A 25,630-nucleotide genomic window follows, 5' to 3' on the forward strand; every position below is an offset into this window, starting at 1 on the left:
TACTTTAACAGTATTATTGGATATATTTGATTTGATATATTCCAAATTCCAAACCAATTAATTCTATGTTTACTCTACGGTTGGCTCTCTCTTCTCTTCCACTGTAGGCATAGAGAAAGGGTTTGTTGAGTTCACAAGAATAAGTGTTTGTTCATGGGGGTGTTTTTGAAACAAAAAACAAACAGTTCTTACAAAATGTTTACAATCTACAGCAGAAACATTCTGGTCCTGTGCCCAACACCTGCAGCAATCTCACTGATAGACCGATATAAAAATTTACAGACACAGCAGTGATGAGGAACCTGACCATTCCAAAATGTGGTACTGGGAAATCAATGATTACTGAATGAATCTGCACTAAGATTAAATTTGTGGGTGTAACAACCCCAAGGGTAAATGCTGAAAACTATTAGAGTGGTATTAGCAGACCTTTATAGGAAGATGTGTTAAATAAGGTTCCTAACTTCATGTGTATCTCATCAACCTAATGGAACCCAACCATGTGCAGAATTATATCTGAACTTCCATCTCACCTTCTTTGTACTCAGGTTATTTGATTGGCCGTAAAGCTCGAGTGGAAGAAAAAACACAAGGATGCCAAAAGTCTGTAAGATCAGTGGAAAGGCAAATATCCCAGCAGCTATTGAGGAAGGGAAAGCACATAACAGGGAAATATCTCCTTGCAAACTGTATCTGCACACGAACAGTTGTGTAAGCAAAGTATAGGGCAGTATAATAGTCAACATGGAGTTTAAGCTGTCAGCCAAGATGTCTAACATCTGCAATGGCCAGGGATGCATATCTGGAAAAACTGACATCAATCTCTCAGTGAGAGATCCTCATTATAATACAAAGGAAGAAAAGAATAGGGTTCATAATTCTCTTTGTGTTTAGTGTTTATATTAAATCAGACCCGTGTTTTTCTCATGCCAATTACTTACAGTATCCTAACTTACAATTACTAATATACAAGTTATTATGTTTCTGCTCTAAGCTTCTCTCTGTATTTCACCTAAATACATGCAAATTTGTATTCTGTTTATATCAAAGGTTCTTGTGAGCATAACTTCAACAGGTAATTCAACACACTACATCATGCTGTTCTCTTAACCGTGTTGTTCCTATTATCCTTTCATTATTTGTGGTTGCCATATGTTGCAAAGCATGCAATGATGTCATTCCGGTTATTTTACAGTCCACTGCAAAAGTTCTGTATCTTACTTAAATAATCTCTAACTTGCAAAATATCACAGGAAATGAACTTCACATGTCAATGTTTGAAATCTGGATTTTGACAGAAACTCGCCTGGCAGAATCATGCTAGTTATTAGAATTAAGACTAGACATACCTAAATAATGCTCAGCATTAAAATTTCATACTAATGGTCCAAAAATTACAACACTTTTCCTTGTTTTAGATTTCTTTAAACAAGTGGCTACATTTTTTAATCCATTAGTCTTCCATAACTTTTGCATGGAAAATATTTAATTACAATTCACTAGACTTAACACTAAAAGATCATTTGATTTTACAAGTTACGTGTTAGGTCAAGAACAGAAAAGATAGTATGGTATTTTTAACATCATTACTACGCATACTATTACTATGTACAGTTATCTGTATTCATTACCCAGTGATAAACAGTAAGAGACAGATTAATGACAGAGCACTGGTGCAGTGTTTTCACTGTCATGGAATACATTTGCTGTATAAACAGTAAGAACTCTTTCAGCACCAATTGTTGAGCCTTGCAGGATCTATAGTAATGTTACGTACTCCAGTTGCCATTCCTTACAGTGCATAGTATAGCAGGACAGTGCTTTAATAACAAAAAAAAGAAAAATAGTCATTTGGCAATAAAATCAGGCGAATAAGAACTATGGGGTCATGATGATAGAGAGATTACTATTGCCTTGTGGGAGTTTAAACAACAGTAACAGATTGATGCAACAGTCAGTGACAGGTAATTCATTAAGATTTCACAACAGTAACAAAATATCCTGACACCACAGGCTTATTCCCTAATTCTCAGGAAGCTATTATCATCTGGATGGAATCAGGTAATGATTTGTAAATGGTTTAATAAAAGACAGTTATGAAGACATCTACCTTTGGTCATGTAAATGACGAATTTCCGAATGAGTTTTAGTAACTGAAAAGCTAAAGTCCTACTTTCAGTAGTTATGGGCACCAAAACATAACTCTGACCATTTCCAGTTGTTTTTCTTCATGGAGGCTAAGACAGAGTGTGGAGGCAAAAATATGTCTCTCCTCAGGTTTCCTCCAGCCTTTATTAGGTCCATGGGGAATCTGTGCTTTCGATGATATGAAAGTTTAATGTATTCCCCAGTGAAAATGATGGGATCATAAACATAAATGAGGTGAAGCAATGGCACAACGGCAAAGTCAATTTTAATTTTATCCCCAGCCATGTTGTGGTTGTGTTTGGTTTTCTCTGTAAGATTTTGCAATGCCTGACACTAATACAAAATACATGAATTGCTTTAAGGCTAACTCACATATGATTTAGAACAGAGAGAGCGACACACTCAAGGGAAAAGAAAACAAAGTTTTTTGTTTTTTTTTAAATAAAAATGTAATAAAAAGCTGAAGATTTATTTCACTTTAAGAGACATTTATACATATTTCTTTCAACTGAAAGTGTGTTTAAAAGAATTAGAGGACCTCAAGCAGCAAATCTGGAGGGAATGAGAAATTTAAAAAAATAAATCCATTGTATAATTGAGCTCAGCTGAAAATAATTAATTCAACAGTTTATAAAACAGTTCAAGAATGTTGCCTGTTTTCTTCCCATTATGAGAGGTGAGGCCATTCTAGAAGGAAGGAAGGCAGGTTAACTTTAATTTCCTGCCTTCTTCATCTTCTCTTTCTCAAACTTGCAATAACCAGATATCCAGTTTAAAGTTGGCGGATATTGTGAGACTCCACTGAGACTCCGAGTCCTTTAGCCTGGGTCAGTGGAAGCCAGTGACCATAATTACTCACAAGGCCCCACTCTGCAGGAGGTGTTGAGGGTCAGCCTCATTAGCCTGATGAGGGTGGAAAGGGAAAACAAGGCGGAATGACAAGAACTAAAGAAATCCCTGCCCCCTACTCACTCTACTTTGCACTTGAAGGTTTCAATAGCAAAGAATGAGGACTAATGTATGACTGAGTTCTGCTACATCAAACCACAGTGAAAGAAGAGCATCACAACAAGGGATGAAGGGAATCAAAAATGGTTGAAGAAGAGTAAATTGTTCAACTAATGAATTTTAAAAAGTGATTTTAACATAAAGATTTATCATTAATCATAAATTTTTGATCATAAAATTTATGAGCATTCAAATGAGTGAAAAGTAGCAAGAGTGGGAAAGAGGAGTTTAATAAGGGAAGATGGTTATGGAGAACTGGGTTGAAACAGAGGACAGAAGAATGTAAGCAGAGGAGAGTGCGAGAAATATAAAAACATATGGACAAGTTATGGTATGAGGAAACTGATTTCTTATGAATTGATTTCTTATGAATCCCCAGCCATTATTCTGCCATTGCTTATACTGAATCCCTGCCATGGAACATTGTCCACTATAAGAATGGTTAATGTCTTAGTACCACAGCTTTAAGTAACACATAGACTTAAGTAACATTAGTGGGTTCCAGCAACAATGACATGTCGCCAAACCTTAAAGCCTAGCTTGTTATTCTTTCCATTTGACTCAAGATTGCAATGATAGCTGTAAGCTTTTAACTGATAGCAGCTGACAGTTGCATTATAAATACTTCTTACTGAAGATATATACTTTATAAAAAGGAATCCAGGCAAGACAGAGATATTACAAATTGTGTAAACAGCATTGCCAAACCAAATAACTGTACATTTGCACCCAAGTGGTTCACCTACTGTCTGCTAGTTATTTAACGACAGGAGAAATTCTCTATACCTTTATCTACCTTTATATATACTTTGTGCTTTTACATTTTCTGGATACTGGATGAACTGGATATTTTTTATATATTGGCAGATTATATCAATATTATGTATATATTAATATTAATACATAACTAATTATAATAGTTTCTATAGTAAAGTCTAATTCACTGGCACCCTATGAAACAAGACCTTAAATATGCAACATAATATAAGTATAAAGGCAAATAGAGTAAACATGCTGCTTTTTAACAACTAAAAATAATTTGTGAATGTAAAAATGTGAATATTACTAGAAGGAGATTACCATGTATGGAAGGAGACTCCATTATCAGCATGTTCAAACAGGCAAATGTAAACTTCAAAATCTTTACTAAAAAAAATCACTTATTTCCTGTTAACTTTAAGAAAGGTTGACAATTAACGTTTTATAGCTGCTTTAACATTAAAGGTAACAGGAACTAACAAGTTTCATGAATTGTTTTTAAAATGATTAACTTTTGTGGTGGGCTTTTATCATAGTAATACTGGTTCATGCTGGACTGCATTGCACTACCTCATTTTCCAATGATATCATTCACTTCAGTAATGGTTTTCCTAATAATATTTCAAAATGGAAAAAAAAGAGCTATAATAAATAAGGTTTTAAAGACTTAAACAGAAGAAATTTCCTTGAAACATTCCAAGATAAACAATAGGCAGATAATAAAATATTAAAGTATATTGTGGGCTAAAATGCAACCATATCTGACAGATACTGATAAGTTCTTCATAGATATTTTACAGTATGAGAGCCAGATCAAAGTTGTATTTCTAGACTATCAATGGGCCATGATTCATTTGGTATCTGGAGAGGCCAGTAAATGGGACCCTGAGCTCACTAATTTGTAGAAACTGAGATAAATCCTCAGTATTACAGTAGAAACACGAAAGGTTAAGACCAGGACAAGTTTCTGTGCTTAATTGGCTGCAAAGCTAATATGACATCTCCTTTCTTCCTACAGAGTCTTCATAAGGCTGCTCTTTTATATGATATCTTCATTTATATAAAACATCTGCCCTCAAGCTCACCAATGTGTGGGTGTGTGTGTGTGTTGGGAGGATGAGCATATGAGTACATGTCTGTCATTTCTTTTTCTTAAATCTTACACTATTCACTCCCTTTCGCATAAATCCCCATATACAACTGACTGAACACACCTGTAGCTCTTTCCAAAATGATCTAGCTTGTGCTTTTAGCATTTGGCTTCCTACGTAAATGACCAATAAGTGTAAACCTGTTCTGAAGAAAATGGCACCCACACTGATAAAACGAAAATGTTGTAATTCAGATTTATAAAAAGGTAATTAATGCCTATAGATATATTTATATGTATAGTACTTTACTATACTGTTTTATGTAGAGTGAGTGTAATCAATCATGTTGTATTAATGTGAACTCATTACACTGTAAAATCTCATGAGTATGTTGGAGCTGATGAGTCAAATATTAAATTTAGGTAAATAAAACATGGTAGAATAGTACAGTGGTAATTTGTCTGTTGTGTAAATCATGATGGATGTATGAAAACTAATTCTATTAATGTTACTCAATTAATTTACTTTAATGCATGAAGAAAGTAGGTTGGTTTAGACAACCAGTGTTCTTTCTTGTGGCTATTAGTTTCAGTGTAGTTAATGAATAATTGCTAGAAGTTACTGAATAATAATACTAATAATACTAATACTTGATTGGTTGAAACTGGAACATGATAGACTTTTCTGCATCTGGATACATCCACATGTATTATTTCCCTGTGTTAAAAGGTCCACCCTGAGACTTGAGTAAAGTCTTCTTGAATGTGTTTTCTCATTGGCCTCATAGGACTTTGCCCTCATGAGGTTCACTGCAATTCTTCATTAAGCAATTAGCTAATGTCAGTAAAAATCCATCTTTATGAGTCCATCCATGTAAGTGGTGTATGACTTTAAGCTTGCACCAAAAACCAGAAAGAAATACTGAAGCTGTTTCAAGAGGCATTCTTTTATTTTCTCACATTATAACAAGGGTTAAAATGGCTTGCCACGGCTATCATCTATGACCCATAAAAATAAACACTTAGTAAATTAGTCACTGAATTAGGGGTCAGGCTGTGTGGGATGAGGTCTGGACTCCCTGTGGTGTCGGGGGTAATGGAGCTGCACAGACACAGAGCAATGACAAGAACACCTTTAGCTCTTTGTGCTATTTACTGCATTAAGTCCCTCAATGTTCTGCAACACATCAAGTCTCTTAGACATTATGCTATGCATTACACACACCTACACACATACACACACTCACACACACACACACACACACACTTTACTACAGCATGAGAGATACTTAAGGCAAGTGATGTACTCCAGATCCTGCTCCCTTTTTCAAGAGAAGCTAGACCACATGCTGCTTGGCCTATTGATACCTAACCATTTACAATTCAACAGGATATCGCTAGAAAAGCTTTGATCTATTTTAATCAGCAGCTGTCATGAAGATGATGTGATCTAGTGTAAGAGTGTAAGATTAGAGGGACCAAAGCAATCTCTTTGAATGTGACTGATGTACTCTGAATATGATTTATCCGAAAGACATGGCAGTATTACTTTAGTGAAACTTGATCATTTGGATCAGGTTTAGGGATAGATATTGTTATCTAGCAGCTATCTAGCATCAGGCAAGTGTGGTTAACTTCAGTTGAAAATGACCATCCTGTTAAATCATGCTAGATAACCTGCAGCTCTGGTCTTCTGGATAAAGGCAGCTTTCTTTCCTGAGCTAATCATTTATCTGCTTGCGGTGGTGTAGATGATACACTCATGCCCACATGCCACAGTGGCCCAGTGTTTCGCTGTGTACTTCCCCTAATTAAAAGCATTCTTTAGCAAGGCTGTGTGCCCTGTTCAGTGTCCGTGACTTGACAGCTTCATTAGGTCAAAGCTTAAAGTGTAGAGCCATCCGACATGTGCACAGATGTCACACAGTCAGAGGCCGTCGGCATGACACCACATGGCACCAGCAGCCTAACTATCTTGAATGGGTCACATTCCAAGAACAGACAGAATTACAGAATGTAGAGGTGGACTTAAACAGTGATATACACAGAAAATAAATACTATTGAATATTTGACTCTAAGAGATGACTGAAGTCCACCACTGGAACCTTTTTATGGCTTTCTGCAGAGCTTCACCTTGGGTGGGGAATTAACCCCTCAAAATCTCAGTATTTGGGTTACAATGTAAAACAAAAACTAAGAAGTGCAGCTGCCAGAATGTTAATTGTAATTCTGAAGCTCAATCCTGCTAAGCAGAAACAGAGACATGATGTCATTCGCAACCATGAGGCCCGTTCACTTTCGTTGTAATCCACTTTGCTGTCCACGTCTTCTGTCAGGGGAAAAATATCTCTGAGTATTACTGTGGTGAGAACCAGACATATAATGCTGTCAATGGAACATCTATTTTATGTCAATCTGTCAACAGGGCTCTGTTTTTAAGGATTAATCCTGTGGCAAATGTGGGGCATCAAATCCAGTCAGGCACCATAATGCCATTAGCTGCAATCGGTTCATGTTAACCAAAGAGTTGATACTATCCGACAGGTTTTTTCAGGCATGTGCAGACATTATTCAGGGTAACTATGTATTATTTTCCTAAAGCTCTTGGACCAAAGGCTCCAGTCTAAACTTTCTTTTTTTCCATGAAGATTAACCAAGAAATACTACAGCCAACAAATCTAATTGAAGGTCCTCTAAAACAGGAAACTGACAGCTAACCTTTTTCTTAAGCATTGTGTGCAAATTTTGTTTTTCTTCTTATTTCCTCCCTAAGTGAGGCAACTGGCCTCCTTACAGATACCTTTCCATAGTAATGACTAACGTCTGGGTTAGAGACTCTCTGCCCAGCTTTGGAGGTGTGCTGCTCTTGTGTCATAAATAACTGGCGCCTCAGTGATGATGTGTATGTTGAGACAGAGTATAAAAATGCTTAGAGATAATGGGAAACACATTAGCAGTTAAGAATATAAGACACTGTATGACTCCTCCCTTGTGCGGTTCTTTCCTGTCAGGAAGTCGGCAGAGTACTGGCCGGTTCCGGAAAGTTCTGGAGGTCAGTGCTGAGGGTGGACTGGGATGAGCTGATAACAGCCAAGTGCTCTAGGGATGAGCGCCTTTGTGAAGAGAATGATCAGACAGACACCCTGTGGGATGCCAAGTGAAATATCACAGGGGCCAAACCTTATCTTTAGAGCTGTTGTTTTTTTGGACACTGTAAAAGTGTCCACATTCATCGCAGTGATAACACCGTAAAAAGGAAAGGGTCAATACTTGAAATGTAAAAGAAAGAATATGCTCTAATTACAAAAATGTGTAAGGAAAAGTGGATCTATAAGCATATTAGAAAGTTCATTGCTTATACTTCGAAGAACACACACACCATGCACAGTGTTAAGTCCTTAATAGCATTATTTGCTATACTTATTTTTGATTCCATTAATAAATACACAGCAACAAATAAATAGCATTGATCATTCACCACTTAGTTAGCTCTGTTTCCCTGTTTTGCTCAAGCTTTCCAATGTCAGTTTCAATTTATAATAAATGTAATGTTGAATTCATGTAATCAGTTTTGTACTCCTTCAGTACCAATAATTTCAAACACTCCATATTATGTATTATGTGTACTATAAAATTTACATATTATACTTATTATAGAAATATTCCAGAATTCTAAGACCGTGATTCCTCAAAACCAGTTTGCATTCCTACAGTTTTTTATTGTCTGAACTTACAAATATCCAAGATCCTGGTAACATAATAGCATGTGGAAACTAAACCGTAAATTTAAAACTAGGAAGCTGGCTTTATTGGTTTCTAACCTGTATGTGAGAGCTGCAGTCGTGGTATGTACTGGTTCCAGGCCCTGTCAGCTCTAGCGCCAGTCAGAAGTAACTGAAGCACTGCAGCCAGCAACAGACAGGCGTGCCCCGTCCTCCAGAATCCCACAAGCCTCATCTCCAGTTTCTTCTAGTAACAGTGCAGGAAATGTTCTCTTTCACATTACTGTTTTGCTGTTCTGAAAAACACAAAGACACAGAAAAAGTATATTTTACTGAAGATATTTAGCATCAACCGGAAAGCTATGATTAGAAGCATGTGTGTATATAATAGTGTTTCACGATATATGATTACTTGATGCTGTCAACAGTTAATGGGATGAATTCAAGCTAATCATGCAATAATTAGTCAGATTAATTCAATATGTTTTAAATATAATCAAGATATATTTAAAACACATTTGAAAGCAAGTTCACGTTTTGTATACTGTATGTGCCGCTTGACAAGGATGACATTTGCTCCCACTGGTCCAGACTGGTACGTACACGCAAAGGTTTTGCCTATCAAGTTTGACATAGACTTTCCAAAAGACATGTATTTATGTTGCCAACTACTTAGTGGTCCTCAAAATTGACAAATGACCAAACAAGTGGAAAAACAAGCCCTTTTCAACTTCATCTTAAGGATGCCTCAATAAGGATAAAGAAGGCTCCAGAAGACATTCCTGCAATTTGATACTAGCCCTATTGACGTCTGCCTTGTTTTCTGAAAAAAGTGAACCATTCCAGCTGGACATCCTCTTTTGTAATGACACACTCTGGGGCTGACGCCATTCTGAAGCCTGCAGCACTTGCGGAAGTTCTTCAAGTGGTGACAGTGTCTAAGAGAAACAGACCCTTAAAAGACAAACACGATTACTCAGAAAGCCGCTACCTGACTCTGATGTGCATGTGTGCCAGTGTGTGACCTCAGCTGGACAAGGTTCACCCTGAGGGGAAAACTGGTGCATTGTTTAGACAATGGTTCCCATGGCTAATCAGCACCTTGCAATCTTTATTCTATTTCCTTACAAGGGTCACACTATGTAAACAAATTGCTTGTGTAACCTCAAAACACTTCACTGGGCATTAAGTGCACCATAAACACAATAAATAGATGTTGTAATCGTACAATTAAAACATTCTGGAGATAGTTAGAAGGTCAACATGCATATAACATGAATATTTTTGAAACCTATTATCACTTTTCTTGCTCTGCTAATTAGCTGACCAAGAAACCAAAAAATAGCCTTGTTGAATTGTAAGTCTTCTTTGTGCTTGCTTTCCATACTAGGCCTGTTCCCATGCTGGGGTTTATTGTAGATAGGGCCATAGAGACCCACTTATTCTACCGCAAATACCCCTGTGGAGAGTTTCAAACACAGGCAAAATGAGCTTAGGGCTAAACATATGCAAAATGGAGATAGGGCACATTTTTCCATCCATTCACAACCTCAAAAGCTATGCCAATTAAGCTGCTCTACTCCAACACAGAATCTTTCAGCGGGATCTTCAGCAGACAGAAACCATTGAGGCAAACCTTTGAGGCAGATGAAGTCTAATTCAACAATAAATTTAATTCCAGCATAAAAAGCCCAGCTTGAGTCACTCGTTACCACTCCATGTCTGCAAGTCAGGGGCATCTGCTTAAGCTTCTCAGAGGCGGATGGGGAAGCTTGGGGAGCATCAAAAGGTTTGAAGGAGGTGAAAGCTTTACAGCAGCAGTTTGGTAAGATGTTAAGTCTGATTTACACCCCAGGCCCATTCAGTGTCCATAAGATCTGGCCCCAAGCCTGAGGCTGAATTTATATCAGCAACCGAAGTGCAGGTGCCCGACTCAAGAAACGATCAAACGACTTTATTCCAAATTGCTTCCACCAAATTGCTGCAAAGGTATTAATCATTCTGTTGAAGTGAATTTGCTCACTACAGTATGTTGAATCAGAGACGATATAACAAATGTGAGCTCTGCAAAGTGAAAGCAACCCATCTGGTATTAATACAATTAATTTAGCAAAATTGACCTTCAGGGGATTTTATGTATAGCTTAATAGTGACAGAATCCAGTTGGTGGAAAAGAAATTATCTGAATTACACCTCATCATTTCCCATTAAGATTGTATTTCTTCATAACCCTGATTTATAAGTACTAACTTTGATTTATGAGGAATAAAGAACCTGTTTTACATCATCATTATGGACTCTAAGGGGACTTCTTTTTCGCGGTATCACTATGAACTTACTACTCAGTAAAGGAGGCAATGCATTTCTGAACCTAATCTAGTGGTGAATAATGGTACTCAGTTGATCCTGAACTCAAATTAACTAATACATGGTAAGCAGTTACAGTAATTGGTTAATATATGACTTTTGGATGTGATTATATAAAATGCTTGTGGTCTAAATGTTAACTTTCTTTTTTGCATCCAATTTAAGACATTCGATGTGGTTAATTGGGGGGGATTCTATTTGTAAATCGAGTCAAATCAAGTTTCGTTTCCTATGACCCAGACAAAAGACAGTCATTACCTTTTTCAATACAAGGAAAGAAAACAAACAGAAAAGTGTGGGAAAAGCATCACACATCAGGAAGAGGAAGTAGCTGATATTTAGGCACTTCCATGTGACAAGACTGTTGAATGTTAAGCAATCTGATATTTGGCTGGTCCCCCACCATGACTTTGTTTCAATGAATATATGACTTCTCAATCAGAAAAGAAAGATCACAGCATTCTGGGATAGGACCTAACAAATAGCCTAAGCCATTAAAATAAATGAAAGAGAAGCAAAATAATTCTATGCATTATCTCATCAATCTTTCAGCTAAAATTCATGGATGCTTTGTTTGACTTGAAGTAAGGAATTTGGCCATTGAGAATGAGTTAAACAGAGTTCAAATAGCAGGTGGTGGAATACCGTGACATTTCTTGTTAAAATCTAGACCTTATAAGAGCAAACACACACTGAGCTCTTCCCAATAAAGAGCACTGTGCTGAAAAGGCAGGACATACATGCAGTGTCTCAGATAGGGACATGTTGTAGGCTGTTGAGATGAATGGAGTGTTGGAGCTGTCAGTGTAATGGATGAGTGCCTTTACTTCCCTTAGTGGCCTTGGTGGGCCCGTGATTGGTAAGACTAAAGAAAATAGCAGGGCACTGACTTTCATTGTGTTTCAGTAATTTCTCACTAACTAATATCCAACCCTTTTTCTGAATATTACAAATGAATTAATTGCCACTGGCATCGACAGAACCAAATAAACCTATTATATACGTATATTATAACATTTAAGACATCACAATAATTTCTGCATTGGGTGACCTGGTAGAATCCCACATAAATCTCTGTGTTACCATAATATCAGTATCAGACTCAGGATGGGCAAACCACTAACCCAGAGCTATGGGCTATTAGTGTTTTATTTGTAATTGCCTGGCAGTCCAGCCAGAGAAAGCAAATAAACTTTACTTCCTATTTTGACTTTTCCAAAACAACAGTTTTCATTTGGAAGCATCAACTACAACATCTGTGTTTCTGAAACCCTGCAGTTGCTGCATTAAACATACATTAAAAATCCAATCTGGCTGACAAGACATAGCTGTACTGTATATATTGACTAGTTTGATTAATTAACGTGCATAGATAACAGAAATCGTTCCAGAATGAGTAACATTTAGAACCACCAAAACAGCATAATAATGTGCAGCACAAAGCTCTAATATTCATCTTCTACCGCTTATCCGAACCACCTCGGGTCACGGGGAGCCTGTGCCTATCTCAGGCGTCATCGGGCATCAAGGCAGGATACACCCTGGACGGAGTGCCAACCCATCGCAGGGCACACACACACACACTCTCATTCACTCACGCAATCACACACTAGGGACAATTTTCCAGAGATGCCAATCAACCTACCATGCATGTCTTTGGACCGGGGGAGGAAACCGGAGTACCCGGAGGAAACCCCCGAGGCATGGGGAGAACATGCAAACTCCACACACACAAGGTGGAGGCGGGAATCGAACCCCGACCCTGGAGGTGTGAGGCGAACGTGCTAACCACTAAGCCACCGTGCCCCCAAGCTCTAATATAACTACCACAATACAAAGTCAAAAGAAAATAAAAATGTTTAGCCAGATTCCGTTCAAATATATTTTTGCATGTAATGTTAAATACTGAAGCCTATAGAGACTTTTTGTTGTAGGCGCAAAAGTGCTAAAAAATCGTCCAGAATTTATACTTGTTTTCCTTAGTATATATACACATTAAACTGGCTAGTTCTGTATATTACATTACATTACATTATGTTATGTTAAGTTCATGTCTAATCATTTAGGTTCTGGTCAAACAAGGCAGTGGGCAAAAACCCTAGGGCTTCCACTTGCCCGGTGGTCTAGCTAATTAATTAATCATTTGTCCACCCTGTAACATCAACACATGCCTTAGTTGTGTGCTAGCATCATGATCATCAAAACAGTGTCTTTTCTCCTGTCAAAGTATAACATGACACTCTCTAAACTTTAGCATAGAATGTTCACCATGCTGTTATAAAAAGCTGCCGAAGACAGAAGCACAACCTGTTCAATAATCTGTTAAACTTTTAGTGGAAAATGTGTGATGTTTAGTGAGCTGTTGCCAGGCTTGCCACAATGAAAGCACACAACAGTGGACTCAACCAGCCGAAAAACAAGCAGCACGGTCCCCACATACAAAGACAGCAGCTTAATGCACGCCAGACGTGTATCCAGGAGAAAACTGAAGGCAAACACTTTCTAATTCAAACCAGTTCCTTTCATTCCCAAGCTCAAACATGAGCATTTGGATGGGAAACTGTTTCCGACGGTGGTCTTTCACTGATCTGGCCAACTTTATCACTATTCACTGTGAACAATTAAACAAACTATGTATACTGATTGACCAGGACAGTTGACAGATCTGCTTCCTGTTTCAAGAATCTTGAGAAAAACACAGCAAAGACTCATTTTAATTTCAGTTTAAATGACTCTAACCACGTTCATGTTCATGAATTAAAGCGATTAAGCGATTAAGGTACCAATTGTGTTAGCTCCTTTCGCTACTATAGAATGATGATCATAGTTAATCACTGTAACTATTCTGCATCTGTATAAATATATCCCTAAAAATATTGAAATTCAGCTACAACATTACATACTAAGCAAGACCGTTTTGTGGACAAGTTTTTAGAAAGACCAGTTTCTGAGACATCTGTTAGTCATATACTTGTGTTTTTTAGGATTGAGGAAACACAGCACTACATCCAAATCTGTCCCTAACCACAGTGCAGCAGGTTATCTGATGAGAACAAGGTGTGAACATTTGAATCAGTGCCCTGTAGTTGAAGGACAGAGAGCAATGTTTTCTGTCAAAAGTTCCTCCGCCCTTTAAATGCTTTCACACAAGGATACAAAAATATTTTAGCTCCGTGTGATGAAGATATGTCTATCTTCCTTAGCTGTCAACATGAATACGCTCATCCTCTGTGCATACTCTGGCATCTTAGATGAGTGGGAGAACATTCTAGGACAGTGTTACTCATTGCGCAGCTCGCGAGCCTCCTGCGGCTCGCCAAGCTTTAATATGCGGCTCACATGGCAGTAAATAATACGATGATATGATCATGTGGTTAAAATTTATTTTTCATTTAAATAACATTAAAAACAATCAGGGAAGCATAGAAAAAAAAAAAACTGTACACACGGACTAAAAAATGGATCGATTTCTTATCAAACAATCCCGGACACAAAATGAACAGCAACAAAGCAATGTGACAGTGACAAAACAGGCAACTGATGGGGAGCATGCATCATCCGCAACTCGAGTAATTATTGTATTGCAATATTGTACATTGTATTTAAGCAGATAAGCTATTTAAGACAATAACTTGGCATACTTTGCGGTGAAAGTGGCTCTCCTATTGACTTTGTCCTATCAGTGTGGCTCACATGAAAATAATAGTGAAGACCACTGTTCTAGGATGTACTAGCACATTGGTGTACATAAAAATCATCAGGAAAAACATGTGGGTCTTTTTACATCAGAGATCGACTAGGGCAGTTTAATGTCTTGGACAACACTCCCAAAGATCTTGTGATCTAACCTCCTACAATAACAAACACCTCTGCTCCAGGTTTGTTTTGGAGTGTGTGAGCACTGGGCCAGGGAAAGCTCCACTCCTTCACATACCAGGCTACAAGGCCAATTGGAGCATAAGATACTTCACCTCTGCATACCAACATCTGGCCACGTGGCAATAGTCAGGAAGGCAAACAGAATGACTGTCCACTTTAGAGGTTATTGCCAGAAAAATCCAGGAGCTGCTCTTAGAACTTTCTGTGGACACAGGGCATTTCTGTCTTGTGGTGCCTTGCCCTAACTGAGAAAAAAGGTTTCAGCTTGAGCCAGTGCTTCAGTAGCACATAACAGCAGTTCATATCATTTTCACAAGAGACCTTCGTCTGTGACACACCTTTTCATGTTTATGGCTAAAATCCAGCAATTCTAAGTAAACCTTTTGTTTATGCTAGCCATTTAGCAATATGAAACAATAAGACAAAGATGTGGGAGATTTTTCTCAGGAAGTATGTGTTTTTAGGGATGTGTGAGACACAAAAGGAGGTAGATCAGCATGATGAACAATTCTGAAGATGTGTGTTCACAAGTTACTGTTCACAGAGTACAAAATTTGTATATAGCCTATAATGTGCAGTATAAATACCTAACTAAATAGTTAAAATAATGAAAATTGGCTTACCCACTGTTCGGATAAGATTACTTCAGCTTTTGGGGGTGGTTCATTTATATACCAGACCATTCATGATCTGTAAAGAACTTTCCCTGGAAGTCTATTGTTTATAGAGATTTATGTTAATAACCTACCAAATGAGTTGATAGCATAGCATATCGTTGATAGCATAATCGTTTCTATAGTAACAACATTCCAGGAACTTGCATGTCAGATGCTCTACATAAACAGATTAAAACATTTTGTCTCTGTTGATAAGGAGGATAAGTTTCCATCTGGGAGGAGATGATTATTTACCAATTTATTTAACTTCTTTTGGTTTTATCTTACTACTTTCAAAAAGGAGACCTCAGTGTCAGCCAGTTGTATGAAATGAATGTTTATAGCTTCTTTTATTGTGGGTAATAAAAAGAACTAAACGGACATTAAAATCATATCTTCAAAATTTCAGCAACAGTTTATATCTTAGCAATGTATACAAACAAAATGTAAAAATCTTAAAGATTCTTAATGAAGAATCTTAAAGATCTGGACATCATGGAAACAATCTGTTTCCATGATAGTCTGTCTGTAATAAAATAAGAACAACATTGTCCAGATGATTTCTGGCTAGATTAACCATGAAAATTTATATTCAGGAATTATGGGTGATGAAAATATTACCCAGATACCACCACCACCTACAAACTGTGTTGTAAGTGCCAAATATCATAAAAACCACTTGGTCCAAAGCCCCCCCTAAACCCCCACCCCCCACCCCCATTTATCACTGATACACTCCTGCATCATAAGTTATCAAGCGTAGATCCATGCACAGTGTCAGGGTAAATGCGCAAATTGGCTGCCTGACAGCTCAACATGTCTGTTCAATATTACTCTTAATCCCCAGTGCAACCCAAGAATCATAGTAGTTTTATGCAAGCTACTAATTGTGCACAACCTGGAACAATTTTATTTTTTCAAATTTAAGTGAAGGCATTCGTAGTGATTCTGGTATGACGAGGCATTCTCATACAACCTCACCAAATGACGATTACATCTCATGTCACCACAAAGCCTTAGAAGAAACGAAAGACCTTTTCTTTCATTGTCATTGTCTCTATCATCTGTATCCCTGCTGCTGTCCATTCAAAAGCACTCTTAGTGTGATCTGGGAATCTTTAAACATCAGTGGCTGGGAAAAATGTCACAAGTCAGATGACTAATCTGTCAAATTTAAACATGCCTTTTGGGGGTCGAATATCCATCCACTGCAGAAGACGAAGTACAGACACTGTACTGTAGTGGGTTTTAAACTGGTGAATGATGCGAGAATCGGAAGAATACAGACATGTCAAATTCATCAAATAAAATGAATAGCAAGGATTAGAATAATGCATTTTTCAAGGTATGCAATAAACTGTCTGAACATGACACAGACTGTGCAAGGACATGTTGTATTTCTATGTAATGTACCAAATGTACTTTATCTGATTGCAACGATAAAAAAATGCCATGAAACACAATGTACAGATTTTGTCCTGGTAAACAAGCATACACTCACTGTCCACTTTATTAGTAACACCTCTACATCTGCTAATTTACGCAGTAATCCAATCATCGATTTCTGTTGAGTTTACACCGAATGTTAACTTGTGGTTTTGTTTTAGCCTGAGAATGACAGCATGCATGATAATGAGTGTCATTATTTGTGTTCAAAACCAAAATGGTCACAAAAATACAGACAATTTGTAAATTAGTTGCTTGGAGAAGATTGAAATAGGAGATCTCCTTTCATAGCTTTACAGAAACGTGTCCTAACACTTTACACTGCTGAGGCAGCAGGCAAGTAGATGAATCAAACTCGCTGGTGTAAAAAATGTTAATCTAGGATCTGTTTTGTCTCTGGATGCAGGAATGGGAGTTAATTCTAGTACAGCGCTCAGGCTTTAAGGCTTGGCTCTGCTCTTGCCATTCGCTGTGGGGTGTCTTACAAGAGAAAGGCAGATTTTCAGGATACAATGTGTTTCTTTGGTTGTTTAGTCTGCTTTGACTGAAGAAGACACAATACCTTCTGCACATCAAACCAATTAGCTTCAGACTGGAGACAAATAATAAAAGTGTGTCGTTGCCAAAAACCATATCAAAAGAACATTGTCTTATCAAAGAGAATTAGTTTAGTTTATACAAAACACTGTTCAAACAATAGAGCAAACAGAAATCAAAGCAATGACCTAAACATAGTGCTTGTAACATTTAGAGTTCTGACATTGGTGCAAATGTATGTACAGTATAAGGAGTACAAATTAAAATACATTAAATGATAAAGAGAGAGATAGAGAGAGTGAGAGAGAGAGATAGACAGAGACAGAGAGAGAGAGAGAGAGAGAGAGATTATAGAAAATAAGCCGAGCTAAGCACTTGTAAATTTACAAATGATTAACATGCTTGTGTGTACATAAAAAAATCACGGCTACCAAAACCCTTGTAAAACTGATGAGACTAGATCGATATAGACTATGAAAACATCTACACACATCTTTACTAAAACATTGATAAATCAGCCCCGTTGTACCTGTCAAACATAGTTTATGTAATGTTTAAAATCTCATCACAATAAATCTGCAACAATAACATTTTTTCTGCCCAAACATTGGACAGTCTTGGCCATTAGATCATTTACTTTGTGTTTTTGTTTTATTTTAATCAAGTTTTTTTTTAATTGTTGATTTAGGCTTATCATGAAATCTCTGGATACTGACAAAAAACGTATTGGTGCTTAACAGATGACATAGGGTGAATTATTGATGATCATCTCTGGTGGTCTAAGTGACCTCATCTCTGTTTGGATGTCGCACCCACCCTTAAAATACACATTCATAATTCCGTTTAGCGGAAGTGCAAGCTGTCTGCCTGATGATCAAACAACAGATCAGCCCACACTAATTCAGACTGACAGTGGAGCCAGCTTGTTTAAAACAGTGTCACGCTCCACTTTCCTGTTGTCATAGCCCTATTTGGGCACTTCTTTACATGGTGCAAGACAACAATAAGTTCCAACTTCACTCTAAAGAGTGTTCTGTATACGCATGACTAATTGTAATATGAAGTGTCTTTATTAGCACACTCGAGTTTAATGGAAATGCCTGTTGAGCTAGGGAAGCATAATTATGCTAAGGTACTTTGCCGCAATTAGGCAAACTACTTCAAGAGAACTCCATTCAACTCTAACCAGGTTCCTGGTGGGGACATTTACATATAGCCAACACCAACCACAATTGCAGGGGGCTTATATCTCATCTCATATGCTGCTTGTTAGGAGAGTCTGCAAAATATTTAAGCTGTTTATATACAGGATGACCTAAGATGACATATAGAAATGTAAGGAAGCAATTAGAGTTACCTGTGGCTTGCTTGGCTGAGGGTTCAGAAAGTACTTTGCTGGTCTCTGCATTATTTCAGAGTTTTGACAGAAGACGTGGAAGCTAACAAATGCTACATTGTGGCTAATTCTAATATAATAAATATTGATGCCCGAGGTCATCCATGTGATGACATAATGCTGGAATAAGGCGAAGGATTTACACAAAGACATGTCATACAAAAATAAGGAATCTAAGGAATGGAAATTTACAGATAGGAATAATCCTTTGATAATATCTGTTTGTCTTGGTTGCCTCTCACCATGTTGCAAACTATTGAGAGAAGTCCTGGCAATATGTTAGTTTTCTCTGCTCATGAGCCTGTCCGATGCATACTTCCTCATAATCTCCAGCTGATTTATCTTGGCCCTTTTGGCCTGAAGAATTCCAGTGCTGGTTGTTATAGAGTGAGAAAAAACACAGTGAGAGCTCCCTACTGGGAGGCAAGAGTCCCTGGAGTGTTAAGGGGTCATTGTGGCACTCCCATCCAGTCCAAAGGGGAGCCATCTCTGTCTTTACACCAGGTGTAACACCAATAACCTCCCCTGCCCTTCCACTCTCTGAAAAGGAATCAATGATTTCATCTAAGCAACAGCATTCTAACGGGGCCAAAAAGAAGGTCATGACAACACTTGATCCTCACAATAGCATATGTGCCATATAAAGTTTAAGGGCACTTTCATTTATTTATCCACTACTTACTGATTAATCTTCCTTGCAAGGAAGCCCTGGGACAAGACTGGCATCTCACACTACAATGATCTCCAAAAACCTCTCACAAGCACAGATGGTACATAGCTTACCGAAAGCCTCGACACTCATTTGGGTATAAAATTTTGGGATTGTTTCCATTCTTGTTTCATGCAGAAGTCTGAAAACTGTAATCACTGCTTAAGGAACCTCTTCTCGACTCAGAATACAAACATCATCTTCCTATTTTGAAGAAATCTTAGAGAAGAACAGTGGGACTAAAAAGTAATGTGACTCCATTACAACCTGAAATTAATGTACACAATCAACTCCTAACAGCAGAGTCGCTCGAAAACCAGAACAATGGGAAACAAAAATAGCCAGGTTTTTACGTCAAACATATTTCCGCATGACTTCACCAATAAGCTTTTTTTGCAAAGTAAATAATGTCTTGGAGCTGTCTGAATCACAATGTTGTATAATTATTGAAGGCGACTACTACGGCATCTCACCATCGTGTCTGTTGCTGTACTTCAGATCTACAATTGGTTGCGTGTGTATAGAGGAAACTTGCCGGTGTCTGCGCCACATGGACTCACTTCCAGCTAGTCATCCTGAGGCTGGCGCCAGCCAGCACGTTTCCTCAGATGTACACTGGAAAGGAAGTGCACTTCTGGGTAAAACTCTGTTATTGTTGACTTGATGAAGATAAGGGGCAATTAATTAAGATAATAGAGAAGCAATACAATACAATAATAACTGAGGTGGTTGCTAGGAATGATGTTGCTGTCTTGCCAATTCATGGACCGAGACATGCAAAAAAAATGCTAAAAATGTCAGAAATTAAAATGTAAATTAAAATGCAAACTGAGGGTGACAGAACGATTGCAGTTTTATTACAAATGGCCAATATGTTAAACTGGTGCTACAAATGGCAGGGGTAAAGAGGCCACCTGTTCAGATCTGCAGTCGTAAAAAAGAAATTATACAGTCAATAAAGACTAACTAATTTCTATACAGTAACTAAGGTCTTCGGGGACCATTGCATTCAGATTTACATTAGAGATCAAAACCATAGTCATATATATATCAATTAAATTAAATAGCAAATTCTCTGGACCTATATTGCGTGTGAGAACTCCACTTTATCCACTAAGGATCATAAACTAAACATCTGATGTTTGATGGTGTGTTGTTGCGTGTAGGAGCACTGTAGAAAGCACATAAATACATTTTTAACAATAGCTTCCTGTACACGTCTTGTGAAAGAGCACTATGTTTGTTAAAGACATGAAAACTGGTACATTTGATAATCATTTCAATGCAAGAACTTCAGCCTACAGCACTGGAATTGATGCCAAATGTAGAAATAAAACTTGGTATTTATTTATGATTGGCTCAGATGGCAGAAAGAGCTTTTTACATTTCTCACAAATAAGAAATTGAATCATCTACTAACCAGAGCAAATGTAAGAATGCACTCTTTCTGTCATCACTCACTGTAAGTAAAACAGAGAACTAATCGCAGTCAGACATTCATTCCCACAATTCTCAGCAACAAAGAATAACTTTCAACGCTAACGTGCGCTTTCTCACCTTATATGTGTTTTAGCACACCTCTCTTAATCCTGGGTGTGAGGAGAGAAGTTGGCAGTTTGTTGACACATTCTTTTCACACTATCCTCAATGTATATCTATTTTTATTCTGAATATAGTCAGTTCTGGATCTTCTTTTCTGTATTTTAATGCCAAATTCACTCAAGTGTCAAACATACCTAAAATACATCACATTTAAGGCACAAAGGTTGGGGAAAAAAGTAGAAAAATGTGTCTTCCTTTTCCAAAACCTAAACATTGTGAGGTTTTGCAGGATAGAAATTTTACTGAGACATGCATCTTCCTTTGAAAGCTTTGCCAGAGTGTGAATGTTGAATTAATTGAAATAATTGAACATGTTTATCAGATGTGCAGTATCACCTGGTCACTTTATTATTGTTACTTATTGTCTTTTTTAATTGTCACTCATTTTTTTACTGTCACTTTTTGCTGCAGACACTTTATTCCATTTATTCCATCTGCACTCTATGTAAATTTTTAAACAGAAGAGAGGAAATAAGCAATATTTGCAGTGTATCTTATTGGAGAACTGACACTTCTTAAACCATCTGCACTCTACTGTATGTAAAATTTATTTTTCCTGTTCTTGATATTATTATGCTCACAGTGGCTTAGTGGTAAGCACATTAGCCTCACACCTCCAGGGTTGGGGGTTCGATTCCCGCCTCCGCCTTGTGTGTGTGGAGTTTGCATGTTCTCCCCATGGCTCGGGGGTTTCCTCCGGGTACTCCAGTTTCCTCCCCCGGTCCAAAGACAGGCATGGTAGGTTGATTGGCATCTCTGGAAAATTGTCCGTAGTGTGTGATTGCGTGAGTGAATGAGAGTGTGTGTGTGCCCAGCGATGGGTTGGCACTCCGTCCAGGGTGTATCCTACCTTGATGCCCGATGACGCCTGGGACCTGGGATAGGCACAGGCTCCCCGTGACCCGAGGTAGTACGGATAAGAGGTAGAAAATGAATGAATAAAAATGATATTATTATGTGTCTGTTACTTAAAGATAGTATCGGTGTTCCAAATTTCGCTGTATGCAGAGCTATACAATGACAGTATAGGCTTTCTATTTCTTTTTTGTTTCCGGAAGCTTACATGAGCACATATGCCTGGTCTTGTTGATGCAAAGCTTAGGCAGGTAAGATCAAGTCACATCTGCAGCACTGGAATTGACTGCAACAGCTAACAAACCGAATGTAATTAAGCTGTCAATAAAAATGATGGATGAGTTTATTTACTTCAAGAAACTTCATGACTACTATTAATTAACATAGGTGTCCATCAGCCCAATGATTTATTTGATAATCTTTCCTGGTAAACAAGCATATGCATAAGCATAAGCATATATTCTGTGGGAATATATATATATATATTCTGTGGGAAAAGGAATTTTAAATGACCTCTATTTAGAATTTTCCACATTCACATTTTCCAAGCGGAGTAGGATAGGATGGCGTGTAAGAGATCAGGACACTGGTGACATTCTTTTTGGGTGGTCTGTGCCCTCCTCTCTAGTGCTCTCTTTCTCTTATTCTATTCTTCATGCACTCCTCCACACACAGGAAACAGCAGGCGAGGAAGAAACAAAAAATACTTTGGAGACGACTAACCCACAATAACTACAATAGCCCCTTTTACAATGGTTCTGCACATAGTGTCCACTCGCTGAAGTTATTTCACCTTCCAGTGCTGGCTTTGTTTCCCACAGACTGTAATAGCTTCCGCAGCCCTGGACTGGCAAACAGAATGATTGTGGGCCAACACCCTGACTATGAGCACTCTGAAAGGGGGAAAATTCTCTGGTGGGTGTTTGATAAAGTATAATAATTGACTCAAGGGCTATGATTAATATCTGTGTTGCATGCAGCTTATGTGAACAGGAAAATTAAATAAGATATTAAAATAGAAAAATATGAAGAAATATAGCTGTGAGGGTATACAAAGAAAAGTCATGATTAGGATATATGATATAGTTATACATTGACAACTTCATCCAGATAAAAAATATATGTATTTTTGCTTCTTCATAAACTGCTGAAAATGAAGACTAATCTACAGTAAGTATTCCAGGGTAGCTGATATTTTATATACAAAAGTATAAAACACCGCTTTTGAAATGAAAGTAGTTACTCAATCAGTATAAAAAACCCCCAAAAAAACAACTTATACAGTACAAATATATACACTGATTCTTTGGTATACTGACTCCGAGTTATAACGTTATACAATAATTATTTCATGCTGTTCCACATCTAATCAGAAACAGATTTCTGCCCCATAACACACTTGACTCAAGGAGTGGGGATTCTAGGAAATAAAGTGGATAAAGGCGATTTCTGTCTTATGAACATCACAGTGGAACTCATACCGGCTTGCAAAGTACCTCAGTGCTTAAACAAGGTTAAAAATAAGCATAGTGATTACAATAGTTACATTTAAACATGTGGAAACTAGACTACATATATTTTTAAAATATACCATTCTGATATTTTACATCTTGTATTAAATATATTTTGATAGCAAAGGCTTGTCTATGAAATGTGTTACTAAAACAGTGAATGTAATGGACATGTATACATCTATTGTGAGTTAAAATGTATTTTCGTTTTTTCCTCTAAACACGTATATTTGACTTAACATTAAATTGTTTCCCCATAACACTACTTTCCATTTAGAATTCATAAGAACCAGTTATGAGCTCGGGCTTTAGGCAAAGTGAGTGAAGCTTCTTCATGAAGATGGTTGAGAAGATGCCAAGAATGTGCAAAGAGTATTTCATACAAGCTTGATTTAAATGGTCACTATACCTGTGGTAGATATTTTGACCGAATCATTATTAGGACTAATTCTATCACCCTATGCCCAACCTGGAACTGACCCATGACCAGAAAGTAGGTAGTTATATGCAATGTCATTAAAATCACCTTGCAGGAAATGAGGATGAATTGAACGTCTCCGAATGAAGAAATTCACACCTCTCCACTCATTAACAAACTGAATCCAGACGTGCTTATGACCCTGTTTCTCACATTCTTGCCTGCTCAATAAAACCAGTCATGACAATGTGACGTTACATGCAGTCTGCTCTGTTTGTCCTGGAACAATCTGCAGAACCAAACAGCCATAAAAATTCCTTGTGAAAATTCTCTATAGCCTTTGCATTTCCAGACCCAGAAGCCACACCACGGTGCAAGACGCTGAAGCCGTATCTCATTATGAATCACGTAGTATTGCGTGGAAACCCAACCCTTTAGCATAAACAACACGAGAGAAAACCAATCTCTGTGACTCCACATCCTGGAACTTGACCTCGAGTCACAGTGGGCCCTCATTGTCAAATTGGACAATGACCCTCTTCCTTATTTACAATGGAAACAGCTTTGGGCTTGGCTGACGTAAAACAGAACGGTATCTGAGGTGCGAGGCCTAAAGAGACACAGCCAGTGGGTGATTTATTTAGGAGTGAACCTGCCACAACCACACCTGGTTTAAAGAAGTCAGCTAATCAGCTTGAAATGTATTCCCTCAGGTAAATTATGATTATTAGAAATAATACACTACAGCTGTTAGAACAAACACCATTGGGCCTCATGCACTGGTGACTTATTTAAAACATGTAAATGAATCATAACATAACCAACAAGGGCAGTTTTTCTTTACTCAATTTTCACCTAATTTAGTGTTACCCAGTTACCACAGACTGGTTAGGGCTTCCCTTCTGCACTGCTTTTACCATTCTGGAAGAGTGAAGGTTAACACATGCTTCCTCTGACACAGAACTGTAACTGCAACAACTGGCAAGTGTCATTCTTATCGACATGGGAGAAAAGAAGCTCATTCTTCCCACCCAGAAGGTCAGACCAGTTTTGTTCTCGTGAGATAGATGGCTATAGTTTAATCCAAGTTCAGTGAACTCTTGGACAGTAGCATCATTCTGGAGCACTACTAACTGGAGTTTAGTAATCAGTTCCTTAACTGTCCAAGAGGGACTTTATGACTGCATTAATTCGGTGCACCAGAAATCCTGTTATTATGATTTTTAGTATTGTGTACTATGATCTGTACAACACTGACATATTTGTTATGATATGTTTTCTATAGCTATTTACTACAGTACCCATTATTGAATATAACTCTTTGAGTGGGCAGAACAGATTTTACTGTTCAAAACTAGTTTAAATGTTCCAAATATTTATGCATATTGTTTTATCACTTAACAATTTAGAGAAGTAGTGAGAATGCTAGCATGTGAGTTGTACACTAATCTATGTGTGACTGAGGCAACATGCAGAGCTCAATATTTGGATTGTAATATTTGTAACTTATATTGTATACAGTATGG

At 37.7% G+C, this 25,630-nt stretch overlaps 1 protein-coding gene across 1 annotated transcript in view; it reads right to left on the minus strand.

The window, feature by feature from the left end:
- The window catches only part of si:dkey-49n23.1 (semaphorin-3D), a 54,429-nt gene that overhangs the window by 25,433 nt on the left and 3,366 nt on the right, over window positions 1–25,630 (minus strand). Inside the window, exon 2 of the mRNA XM_060857800.1 lies at window positions 8,828–9,024. Coding sequence (XP_060713783.1) covers window positions 8,828–8,963 — 136 coding nt within the window. The 5' untranslated portion in view covers window positions 8,964–9,024. The remainder of the gene's footprint in view (window positions 1–8,827; window positions 9,025–25,630) is intronic.

The sequence above is a fragment of the Tachysurus vachellii genome, chromosome 22, assembly GCF_030014155.1.
Source record: "Tachysurus vachellii isolate PV-2020 chromosome 22, HZAU_Pvac_v1, whole genome shotgun sequence".
NCBI lineage: Eukaryota > Metazoa > Chordata > Actinopteri > Siluriformes > Bagridae > Tachysurus > Tachysurus vachellii.